General features: G+C 38.7%; 1 protein-coding gene across 8 annotated transcripts in view; it reads left to right on the forward strand.

Moving 5' to 3' along the window:
* CSNK1G2 (casein kinase 1 gamma 2) overlaps positions 1–12246 on the forward strand; it is a 95362-nt gene that overhangs the window by 41477 nt on the left and 41639 nt on the right. For 7 of the 8 annotated variants that reach the window (XM_056820686.1, XM_056820690.1, XM_056820683.1 and 4 more), the window contains exon 2: positions 2926–3411. In XM_056820686.1, the coding sequence (XP_056676664.1) occupies positions 3222–3411 (190 nt within the window). In that variant the 5' untranslated portion in view covers positions 2926–3221. Of the gene's footprint in view, positions 1–1896; positions 1944–2925; positions 3412–12246 lie in introns of all 8 variants that reach the window. The other variant, XM_056820688.1, reaches the window with a different exon arrangement.

Here is a 12246-nt window from a genome sequence, read left to right on the forward strand (position 1 = left end):
TGTGCTTGGACCATTTTCTAAAGTACCTACTTTCTCTTTCATGCTTGACTTGGGGTACCTCCTCTCCCAGGAAGGCCTCTGATTCCTAAAGGGTGGGGGGGAGGATGGCAAGGAGGAGAAGCATATTGTGGTCCCTTATTCTTTTGTTAGGTGATTATCAGCAAGTGATGGTTGAATTAAATTTACCCACCTCCACTGTGAAAGTGATCTCTCTTCTTCAGATTTCTCATGTACCCTTCCTGGACCTCTCTTTCCTACTTATTTCACTGTCCTTCATTTTCTAGTTACTTTTGTTATGTATCTCTTCCCTATTAGATTGTAAGTTCCTAAGGAAGAGTCTTGTATATTGTGAACATTTAGTATTTGGTAAATTAAATTGAATTTGCTTCCTAGTAAGCCATCTGAAATCTCATTCAAATGAAACTGTTTGGGTGTTGAAAGGGATATTGGTGGGATGAGACCTGCCAAGAGAAGTTTTTCTTTGGTACATTTGGACATTGCTAGATCTAGTTAAATCTAGTCCCTGTTTTTTAATGAAATATCTAGTCTTCATTTCTCTATTCCCTGTTGTCACTGCTTCCCCAACACAAATTTATTTTCTTTTTTAAAATTTCACAGTAATTAGCCTCAAGTAAAGAGCACATAGAGGATGATTGGCAGTGTATCAGGAACCCTGGATTTGATTCCTGCCTCTTGGACCAAAACTGTGTAACCTTGGGGCAAAACTTCTATGTTTCAATTCTTTTGTGAAATGAAAATATTAAACCAGGTATTTCAGAATTAACTTCAAGAAAACTGTATTCTATGAAAGTAAATAGACTCCCCCAAGAAACTGTTTAATATATGCAGGTAGTTAACTGTCTGGCTTAAGGCTCAAGAATGTTTTGCCTGTCTGTAAACAAATGCTGCTGAGTAAGGAGCCAAGCTGTCAGTCTCAAATAATCCTAGCTACCACCTCCTTGAAAATAAAGCTAAAAAAAGACTTTTTCCTCTCTTATATCCTAGGACAGCTACTTTTCTAGTCTCTATTGACTGTCCCCTACACTTTTGAAAGGAGGCATTCTGTACTCCATCAGAGCTCTGCTCAATCCAAACTCCTAACTTCTGCTGATCTTGAGCACCGTGGCTTCTCCCCATAGCCCTGGCCCTGCCCCAAATGACTGTGTGTACATCTGGCATGGTGCCTTCTCTTAACTTCCTCTGGCAGACTGCTGTAGAAGCCATAGTTATGCATCCCCTGAGATCACTTCCTCTCTAAGAACAATGGAGGTATTTGTACACCTGCCTCTGAGGAAGCCCAAGGCCAGAGCTACTTAGCTTCCAGGCCTTCTTTCTGGTCTTCCTTGGTTGATTTTGGGTCCAAGTTGTTTGAAGCAGCCATTTGGATTTCCCCTGCTCTGACCTGTTGCTATCCTAGGGCCAGACTGGTTTGATCTGGTCCCATTGATCATCCTGTGGTATCTTCCCATTAAAGGATGTCTTAGGGACAAATATGCTGTCAGGGCTATTATTAGCAAGTCCTGCTAGCCTAAGCTGATTCCTTGCTTGGGCAAAGGGCTGGTTTGCTTCTCTGTATATTCTTTATCTTTAATATTTTCATAGTACTGTAAAGAGAGTCAGAAAGAGAGCCAGAAGACCATGTACCAAGCTTGATTGATTCCTTTTGTGCACTGATGGATAGGATGCTTTTGATAAGTAGAAATAGAATCTTAGCACCAAAAGTGGATTGACAGATCATATAGTTCAACTACCCCCCTTTTATTGATATGGAAAAGGTGGGGCTTGTTTAAAGTCACATGATAATTGTATTAGGTGTGGGATTAGAATTAAGGGCTCCTGACCTTTAGTCTTTGCTCTATATCATATATCTCCTGTCTCTTTTTGCTTTCCTATAAGGGACATGACACTTTCTGGCTAAAACTCAGCACCTTCCCCCAAAGCAGGTAAGTGCATTGTCAGCTGTCTTACAGATTGGGAAAACTGAAGTGGCAGAGTCGTACAGTAGTCTTTTATCCTCAGTAGCATTCCTGCAGAATACATTGACTGTCTCCCTCAAATCCCTCCTATCCTGAAAGCTGAGCTAAATTCATAACCCCTCCATGAAGTCTGCTCAAAGTAGAATGGTATCAAGACATTTCTTTCTCTGACCTCTTAAGACTTGTTAGATAATACAATTCTTATTTTTTTATATTTTATTTTATTTTTTAAAAAATTTCTCATGGTTATATGATTCATGTTCTCTCCCTTCCCTCTTCCCTCCTCCATCTCTGATAAGCAATTCTACTGGCTTATACATGTATTTAGATATTATAATTCTCAACAGTTAAATGAATACTGCTTTGTCATTTGTCTTCAGGTGTTGTCTTCTGTTAATTGATAGTGTGTTGTCTCCTTTCATTAGCTCCCTATAGAGCAGAAATCACATTTTATCATTTTCCCCTGTTCTTTCCTCCCATCTCAAAAGAATACCCATCAAAGGGCGTGGTACAGAATTAGACCTTCAGTGAATATTGACTAGATAAGTTAATTTTATGAAGTGATTCTGATTTTATTGAGCTCAGTTCAGTATTTTCTTGAAGGGTAAAAATGTTATTATTTTGTGGTGGTTTGAACTTGCAAAATAAAAGGGCAATATGTAGTGGAAAGAATACTGGACTGCTTGGTATCAGGAGAAACCAAAAGTTTTAGGGTCTTGCCAAAGGTATCCAAGGTAGTAGTAAGTTGCTGAGCTAGAATTTGGACACTCTGTTTCATCACTTCTGTTATTATTTGTACTATTTATCATCCAGGTATTGGAAAGAATGTGATTTATAAAGTTTAATGGTCTATAAATATGTGAGTAGTTATTGATAATATTGTCAATATTAATATAACTATCAGTTCAAACTTCCTAACTGGTTTCTTGTGTTTTTGTTTTTTTGCCAGCTGGGAGCCAAAGGATTTAAGCTGGAAGGAACTTTTCCACAGAATGCCTTCTCCACCAAAGAGCGATCTAAAGGCAACAAAGATGAGAGCCACACTAGGACTTTTGAAACCACTAACATTTCAGTAGCTGGGAGCTTGTGGGTGACGTTTTCCCCTTCACCCCACCCACCACCTCTGCCTTGGGCCACGATGGTGTATTAATCACAGAAGAGTCAAGCTTTGTCCTTTAGTTTCGGTGGATTGGGGTTTTGTATGGCAGCAGCGTAACCGTGGAGAGGCCAGGGTATCACAAACTTATGGATTTTGACAAGAGAGGAGGGAAAGGGGAGACGGAGGAAGGCAAAAGAATGGCCAAGACAGGGGGGGGAAGGAGCACCCACCATGGCTGTCGGAATGCAGGGGCCAACTCGGGAGTCTTAATGGTGGGCCCCAATTTCCGGGTTGGGAAGAAGATCGGATGTGGCAATTTCGGGGAACTCCGACTAGGTGAGATGCAAAATTTTTACACTTATGCACACCTGGACCAGAGAACCATAACTTGACAAATTGACCAATCCAATATACTTCCTTCTCCTATTGTTGTATTTATAAAGTATCTTTGCCTAACAACTCCCATGCAACCCTACCCCCACCCCTACCCCAATCCCCTACCCCTCCACCTCCCATTGCTTTGGTTTACATTCTCTTTGTTCATTACTGTTAAAGGGTATCATTGCCAATACAATAGAAGCTATTATTTTTAAGAAGAAGGGCAAATGAAGGAAACTTTCTCCTTGCTTCCTGTTCTATTCCAGCTTGTTCCTTTGGGCATATTATTGGGGAAGAGAGTGGCTAGCTCCCAGTAAGCAAATGGAGATCCAATCACTTATATAAACATTGAGGCTATTTTTTTTTTAAACCTTTACCTTCCATCTTAGAGTCAATACTGTGTATTGGTTCCAAGGCAGAAGAGTGGTAAGGGCTAGACAATGAGGGTCGAGTGACTTGCCCAGGGTCACACAGCTGGGAAGTGTCTGAGGCCAGATTTGAACCTAGGACCTCCCTTCTCTAGGCCTGGCTCTCCATCCACTGAGCTACCCAGCTGCCCCCTGAGGTTATTTTTAAAGGATGTAGCAGTGAAATAATTTGGGGTCATAGGATATGCGAGTTTCCTCTTTCCCCAGAAAGAATCTTTAAATGATGCTGACAATCTCCCCCCCCCCCATCTTTTTCCTGCTATACTATCAATTCTATTAACCCACTATAATTGTTATTGTATACAAATACATTTTTATTTAAAAGTGAAACAGACTGGAAGTATACAAAGATGTTACTTTTAATGTTAAAGCATTTTTGTGTGCGTTTTTTAACTAATGGCAACTAGGTGGTACAGTGGATAGTGCTGAGCCTGGAGTCAGGAATTCATATTCAGAGTTCAAATCCAGACTTAAATGTACTACTAATTGTGATACCCAGGGGAAGTCACTTAACCCTGTTTACCTCAGTTTCATAATCTATAAAAATGAACTGAAGAAGAAAAAGGCAAACCACATATGTATCTTTGCCAAGAAAACCCCAAAAGCAGTCATGAAGGACATGATTAAAAACAATTTTAAACTAATACTTCATTTCTATCAGTTCCTTCTTAACATACCTCAAGGACAAAGAGCAGATATTAACTAGTGTCAGCTCAGCTTCTGCTGTATCTTGTGCTCAATCCAGTCTGTTAATCCAGTCTGTTAATCCAACTCCTGTATTTATTTAGAGGTGGAAGGATCAGTGATACACCAGGATAGCTTCCATATTCTTCCAAGCTCCGAGCTACTGCTACTCGTCACCCCCCACCCCATTCCTCTTTTTCTACTTGGGGCAGTTCTGATGGTTAGGATGTTTCTCTTGATGCTAAATTTCCTTCTTTGCAACTTCCCTTTGTTCCCTGTTCTGACCTTTCATGCCCAACAGAAAAAGTATAGGTAGTCCATCCACATGTTCATCCTTGAAATAGTTAAAGACAGCGAGTAAGATCCCCAAGTTCTTTCCATGGTAAAGGAAGTAAGTGGAGAAAGGGAATATGGGTCTTAACAGCATCAGCTAACAACTTGAGCAATAAACAAGAGTTCAGAAAAGCTCTAAAGGCAGATTTCAGAACTTGGTGCTAAGGGAGTATGAGGGGAGTGATGTTGTAAAAGGGCACAGTTGTATACTGTTCTAAAGAAGTATTGCTTTAAGTAATTAAGTAAATCTATGCTTTCATTGACAAGGATTTCTTCCTGTGTTGCAGACCGTAGTATCTGTCTACATTGTCCTTCCATCCGGTACAATTTCTGGCCTTGGCTTTTACTTAAATCATTCAAAGAAGTATTATCCAGTACATGAAGGATCTTTTTCTGGTTCTTTTACTGTCATATGGTCATCAAGACAACATGGGCATTCTGCAGACACCTCTTATGACTGGCCAACAGATTCCTCCTTTCTATTGTATGCATTGTTGATGATAATATACATTAGTGATAGCAGCTTACAGTAATTGAAGTTTGCTTTGATGCCAAGCTGGCAATAAAAGGGGAAAGGATATTCAGTATACTTTAAAAAGTCAGCTAAGTAGCAGTAAATAGAGAACCAGACCTGGAGATGGGAGGACCAGGATTCAAATCTGGCCTCATACTCTTTTTGCAGTGACCTTTGGCAAGTCACTGATGCCTGCCCATTATAACGCTTCTGCCTTTAGATCAATAGCTACTAAGTGTAATTCGGAGACAGAGGGTGCAGATTTTTTTAAAAAAAGGCAGGAAAGTCTCAAATCTTTAGGAATGATTTCTTTCACAAAATGAAGGTTTTTAGTTTCTAGCTCTCAATTAATTTTTTAAAAGTTTTTTTATTAAATATATTGCAAGATATTTAGTCAAGAAGACCACAAGTTCATATCATTATCTGATTCCTTAAATTCTTTTTTCTGACTTCCTTTTTCTTTTCCTAGTCATGGGTAGCTGTGTTAGCAGGAGCAGCATCTGGATCCAGCAGGGCAGGCACCAGTTACTGAGACAGGTCCACTGACTCCTGATTTGCATATGAAATGTCCAGAATATTGAACAATGCCTTTGCAAATAAATTGGGCCAGAAGCCTTCAGAATTTACCATTGCTGCTCTAATGATTGCATTAATTTGTCCTGTGTGGCAGTGATCTCAGAGATCATTGTGTAAAGAAAGAGGACAAACTAAATGCCAACATGTTTTGCCCTTGAGATAACCATTCACGGGCTGGGCAAGTGAAGACTGTTGCTTATAGTGATGCCAACCAAAATAATTTTCACCCCATCAAAGCTTCTGAGAAGGAGTCAGTAATTTTGGTCGATGAGTCGTGATAGGCATTGATGGAGTTCCCACATTTTTGGCCATAAAAACATTGAATTAAATTTTATATCCAGTTTTTTCCTAGAGCTCTGTCTATTCTATATAGTAAGATTAACTTTTACAATGTTTTCTATCTGTAATTGTGTGCTACTTACAGGCTTAAAGGAAGTTTTCGACAATGACCTTAATCTCAGTTTAGGGTCCTTAATGGTGGATATGGCAATTTAGAATCCCTGGAGGTAGTCCAGAAGAAAGTACATTTGCCTTAACAATACTTCCAATATATGCTGCTACTCCTATCTAGTTAATTGGCTAACCTGTTGTAAAACTTTGTTTGGTCTGGTTGTCCAGCAACTTGAATTCTGTCTGTCTCTATTCCTTATTTTTGGGGATAAAGCCCTATGAGTTGATTGGCCTGCTTGTAGTCAGATTATTGATCTATGGAAAGTCTGCTGCATGTGTTTCTCTTACATGGAAATTCTTACAACCATTATCAAAAGAAAATTCCAGAGGCCAGTTTCTCCAAGGACTTGAACCTAAATAAATGTCACGTTCTTAAAATTGGTAGCCTCTTTATTCCTTGCATTTATTCAGAATAAACCAAGGACCAGTTCTCTTTTAACCCAGCCTGGATTCCTGTGTTTTTGGCTTGTTTGAAGCCACAGTCTCACACAGGCTATGGAGAGGGGCCATAGTAGCAGTCTGTCTATCATGATCAGAAAGGCAACATAGTATAGTAGAAAGAGAACCAGTTAGGAGACTTGGTTTCAAAATGTTCTTTCCAGGTTTCCAGCTTTCCCTTGGGCAAGTCACTTCTCTGAGCCTCAGTTTCATCAGTTACAGAATGAGAATAAATAATATTTTTACTTCCTGCTAGATTTGTTTTTGAGGAAGATTCTTTGTAAACCCTTTAGTGTTACAGAAATAGGAATGTCATTGACATGATGACAATGATAGTTGATAAATGTTTATTAAGTATCTGTTTGCCAAGTGCTGGGGATAGATACCAAGAAAGGCAAAAGACAATTCCTTTTCTCTAGGAACTTGCAGTCTAATGGATAACTCCCATTTCTGTATTAGCTGATATAGTTTACAAACAGTTATAGGCACTGAATTTCTTCATGGTACAAAGTGCCAATACTGTTTTAGAGCTTCAGTAAGACATTATTGTTAAGAGGCTAACAGACAGACATAAATATATTACATGATGTGACAACAGAGAATTAAAAAACAAAACTACCCTTTGAGGTCTTGGGGGAAGGTCTTTAGTAATTAGGTCATCACAAAAATATTTTTTCCCCAACAGCTCTTGGAGACATTGCTTTAAATTTTTTTTTTATTTTTAATTAATTAATTTAGAATATTTTTTCATGGTTACACTCCCATACATGTGTCATTGATCAAGACCTGTTTCCGTATTATTATTTGCTATACAGTAATCATTTAGAGTCTACATCCCTAATCATATCCCTGGTGAACCATATGAACAAGCAAATGTTTTTCTTCTGTGTTTCTGCTCCCACAGTTCTTTCTCTGGAGATGGATAGTATTCTTTCTCATAAGTCCCTCCAAATTGTCCTGGTTCATTGCATCGCTGCTAGTAGAGAAGTCCACTACATTTGATTGTACTACAGTGTTTCCATCTGTGTATAGTGTTCTCCTGGTTCTGTTCCTTTCATTCTGCATCAATTCCTGGAGGTCATTCCAGTTCACATGGAATTCCTTCTTGGAGGCATCGTTATTCCCATTTTTATAATTGAGAAAAAACTGAAACAAAGAAGGGAAATAACTTGCCAACAAAAACTCTACTAAGGGATGTTGTGTACCTGGTGCTTGTAAAGTGATACAGAAATATGAGCTGCTGTTGTAATTCAATTTGAGCCATTGAAAGTCATTTTCGGGAATAAGAGCAAGGTATAATGGTAAACTGAAGGGGGGCAAAAGTCACCTGTGCTTTTTTATAACAGTGTGAACACTAGGAGTCAAATTTTACCTCAGAGGTATCATTGAGACTTAACAGGCCAAAAGAGACCTGTGACTGGAACATGACTGGAAGAGTACACCTTCAGGAGAAACCGGATAGGCAAAAGTGGAGTAAAGTAGCATTGTATATTGAGGATAGGTTTATGAGTTAGAATCCAGGAACCAGAGGTGTTATGTATGATGGAGAGCTTTCTGATAGAAAGTAAGAGCATTTGTGTTATTGAAATATACTACAGATACTTAGATAGGAAAAGAAAGCAGATGAAAAGTTTGATAAATGAATTGTCTAACACAGAGGCATGAGATTTCAGTTGTCCAATCTGCCAGAGTGCCCCCTGACTTCCTTTAATTATAATTTCCACCAACAAAAGGAAATTCACATCACTAGGCACAAAACCGGTTGATAGATTAGATAGAAAGCCTTAGTGGCAAATAAACACTCCATGTTAGAATTTGTGATAGAGGAGGGGAGAGAAACTTGGCATAGTCTGACATGCACTCTAGATTCCAGGAGAGCAGATTTGACAGAGTATCTAAAAATCATGGGTGTAGACACATACACATAAGGAATATAAAGTGAAGAAATCTACATAGTAGGTAAATACAAGGAAGTTGGGGAGGGAGAGCACTAGCAGTTGGGGGAATCATGAACAGTTTCATTCAGAAGATGAATTATATGAAGCACAGGTATGGGGGGGAATTGCTTTCCCAGGACATCAGATGGTCCATAAAATGAAGCTTAGAGATGGGAGGTGAGATGTTGAGAGGAGGAAAAAAGGCCAGAGTATAAGAGTGTGCAAGAGGGAATAATGTCCAGTGAGGTTGGAAGGAGAAGTTAGAACAAGGTTGAATAGAACTTTAAACATTTAAATGAGGAATTCTGGAGTTGGTTGAGTAGGGAAGTCACATAGTAATGATCTGTGCTTAAGGAAATTTATTTTGATAGCAGTGTGCAGAATGGATTATAGAGACCTGACTGAGAAGACCAATTAGGAGCCTATTGCAGTAAGCTAGATGGGAAGGGGTGAGGTCTGAACTAAGGACAGTAGCTGTGTGAGAGAGAGATGTAGAAAGGGGGGAGAGGGCATTGGGAGGGAAGATTTGGAGTCCAGTTTGGTCTGTCTCCAATACTGTCAGATAATTGGTGTTTCAGGACTGAAGTGGATTAGAACCTTCAAGAATGAAATTCAGAAATGAAGATACGAATCCAGTATGGAATAAAAGTGGGAAATTCCTAAAGAAACAAGTGGATATTCAGAGAACTCACTTAGCAATCTGGATTTTAAAAAATACAGAAGATGAAAATAAATGCCAGTAATGGAAGATAAATAAAAAAAGATAGCATGTTTCTTTCAGAAGTGTCAAGAATGCTAAAGCTCAGAATGAGTGAAAGATGAATAAAAGGAAGTCTTGGCTTTTTCAGAGTTAAATGATGATCTTAAGCATCAACAGAGGCAGAGTTTCCAGGAATAAGGAAGTGACAGTCTGGCTGTATTCAGCCCTGATCAATTCTCATCTGGAGAATGGTGTTCAGTTGTGAGTGCCACATTTTAGGAAGAATATTAATAAAACAAAATTTCAAAAGAACATAATCAGTCTTTTTTAAGTAATGCCCTTTGAAAATAAAAATAATATTTATCTTAGAGAAGACAACTTGGGAGGAGTTCTCTTCAACTATAATAAAGAATTTTAACCCAAAAGAGGGATTAGACTTGTGTTCTTGTGCTCCTTGGTCCCCAGAGGATTGAACTAGGAGAAGTGGAAGTTGGGAGTTACAAAAGGGACAATTTTGGCTATATTCAAGGAAAATTTACTTAACAAGATATGGAAGAGGAATGGACTGCCTCAAAAGGTAGTGGGTTCCTCCTAAGTAGAAGTTATCAAACATTTTTGGTCTTTTAGGATTTGATCAATGGAAGACTTAATTTTGACTATGCAATTTCATCACAAATGTTTTGTTTTTTCCTGTTCTGGAGGGAGATTGGAAGGAGAGGGTGGCTACAGATAAGGTCCCTAATTTCTGCACCCCATCCCCACCTGCCAAAGAGAAGGAATGCCAAAAGGAATTTGATCAGCAAGACAGCCACACACAAAGTTAGTTATACAAGTGATCTTGCCATCACCCATAAATGTGCCACTTCCCAGTTCATAAACTCTGAAAGTCCTCTGTCTAATCAGTCTATTGTCATTCCACTTCATTCCAGACCATTACTCCTATATTAGCTATATTTTCCTTCTTTCTTTACCATAACCAGTTTAATTCTACATTGTTCTCTTGAGTCCCCTGTTCCTTATTATCACCAATCTTGCCCTTCCAAGTGTCAGTTTTAGATCAATTGACCACTGTCACCATCCATTGCCTTTGCCCTTATGCAGGTGCTACTGAATGAAGGTGTAGAAAATTATGAAACCAATTAACTAGGTCCACTACAAATATATGTTACTTAACTGGGCCTCACTGTAAAGCAGTCCCTTTAGAATTCATAATCCTGTTTACCACAGTGACTCTTGAAATTTTTTTCCCTTTCCCTCTTCCCTTTGAGCTAAAACTTCCACTGAAAATTTTTTACTGTTTCCTGAGAACTCTCTCTTGTCATATAATGCATATACCTTCTAACATATCTCCCTTTTTCCTGCCTCACATGAAGTGACCTTCTCACCTAAGCTAGCCCATCTACATTATATGAGTGATCCCATTTTTCTCTCATCTCTACCAGATTGTTTCCTCTCTCATCCCCACTCTCATTTATCTTAAATCTCTTCCTTTCTACTGGCTGCTTTCTCTGTCTCTTGTCATCTTCAAAAAATCCTGACTTAATCCATTTATGCTTAATAGTTATTGTCTCATCTCCTGCCTTTTGTGGTTAAGTTCCTTGAGGCCATCTATAGGAGACTTTCCCTTCTAACTGCCTAGAGCCTCCTGACTCTTCTCAAATGACATTTCACCTGACTGAGCATTTTAATTTTCTGTCTCCCATGTATGGAATGCTTTTCCCTCCTTATCTCTTTCCCCAGGCTTCCTTCTAATCTTAGCTAAGATCCCATCTTTTCAGGAAACCTTTTACTTTTTAGATCATTCTTAATTCTAGTGCCTTTCCTCTTGCTGATTATCACATTCATCCTGTGTAAGCTTGTTTGTACATGGTTGTTTCATGTTGTCTTTTTCTTAGATTGTGAGCTCTTTGAGAGTAGCAACTGTCTTTTACCTTCTTTGTATATCCAACACATAGCACAGTACCAGGCACTTTGTAGGTACTTTATCAATGCCTCTTGACTAGCAAAGGACAGCTTTGAAAGTTAGTAGTTTCATTATGGTTAGAGAGTATCTAAGGGAAGGAGTTCTTGGAAATGTTTTATTAGTTTAGAATAAAAATAAAATTGAAATTGAAAAAGTCTTTGAGCAGAGAGGCTAGATGATTTTTTTTGTCAAGTATATCATACAAGGAATTCTTTTTGTGTCAAGACAAAGTCACCACTGAGGTCTTTTTTATCTCTTTAGGTGTATAATTTTGAATCCTTCAATCTCAGAGCTGGAAAGTATCTTGGGATACCTAATCTAGATTGCTCCTGAACAGGATTCCTTGCAATAACATTCCAGACAGATTCATCCAGCCTCACCCACTTCTGGTGCTTAGGCCTTCACCATATACTTCTTGAGATATACCTTTGCATTGTACACAGTTCCCTTTGCTGGGAAATTTTCCTGGGTACTAAACTAAAATTTGCCACATTTCTATACATTCTAGCCATTAGTCTTTTTTAAATGTTATTTTATTATTGTCATGCAAAACACACTTCCATGTTGGTGATTGTTGTAAGAGTATACTCAGACATAACCAAAACTTCAAAATAAAATCCTGAATCCACTGATGTGAAAGACAACTCCCAACAATTCTTTCTCTAGAGGTAGATAGCATTCCCTGTCATAAATCTTTTAGGATTGTCCCAGATCATTACATCTGTGAGAATAGCCAAGTTTTCACAGATAATCATTGTCCACTATTGCTG

The sequence above is a fragment of the Monodelphis domestica genome, chromosome 3 (genome assembly GCF_027887165.1).
Source record: "Monodelphis domestica isolate mMonDom1 chromosome 3, mMonDom1.pri, whole genome shotgun sequence".
Classification (NCBI taxonomy): Eukaryota; Metazoa; Chordata; class Mammalia; order Didelphimorphia; family Didelphidae; genus Monodelphis; species Monodelphis domestica.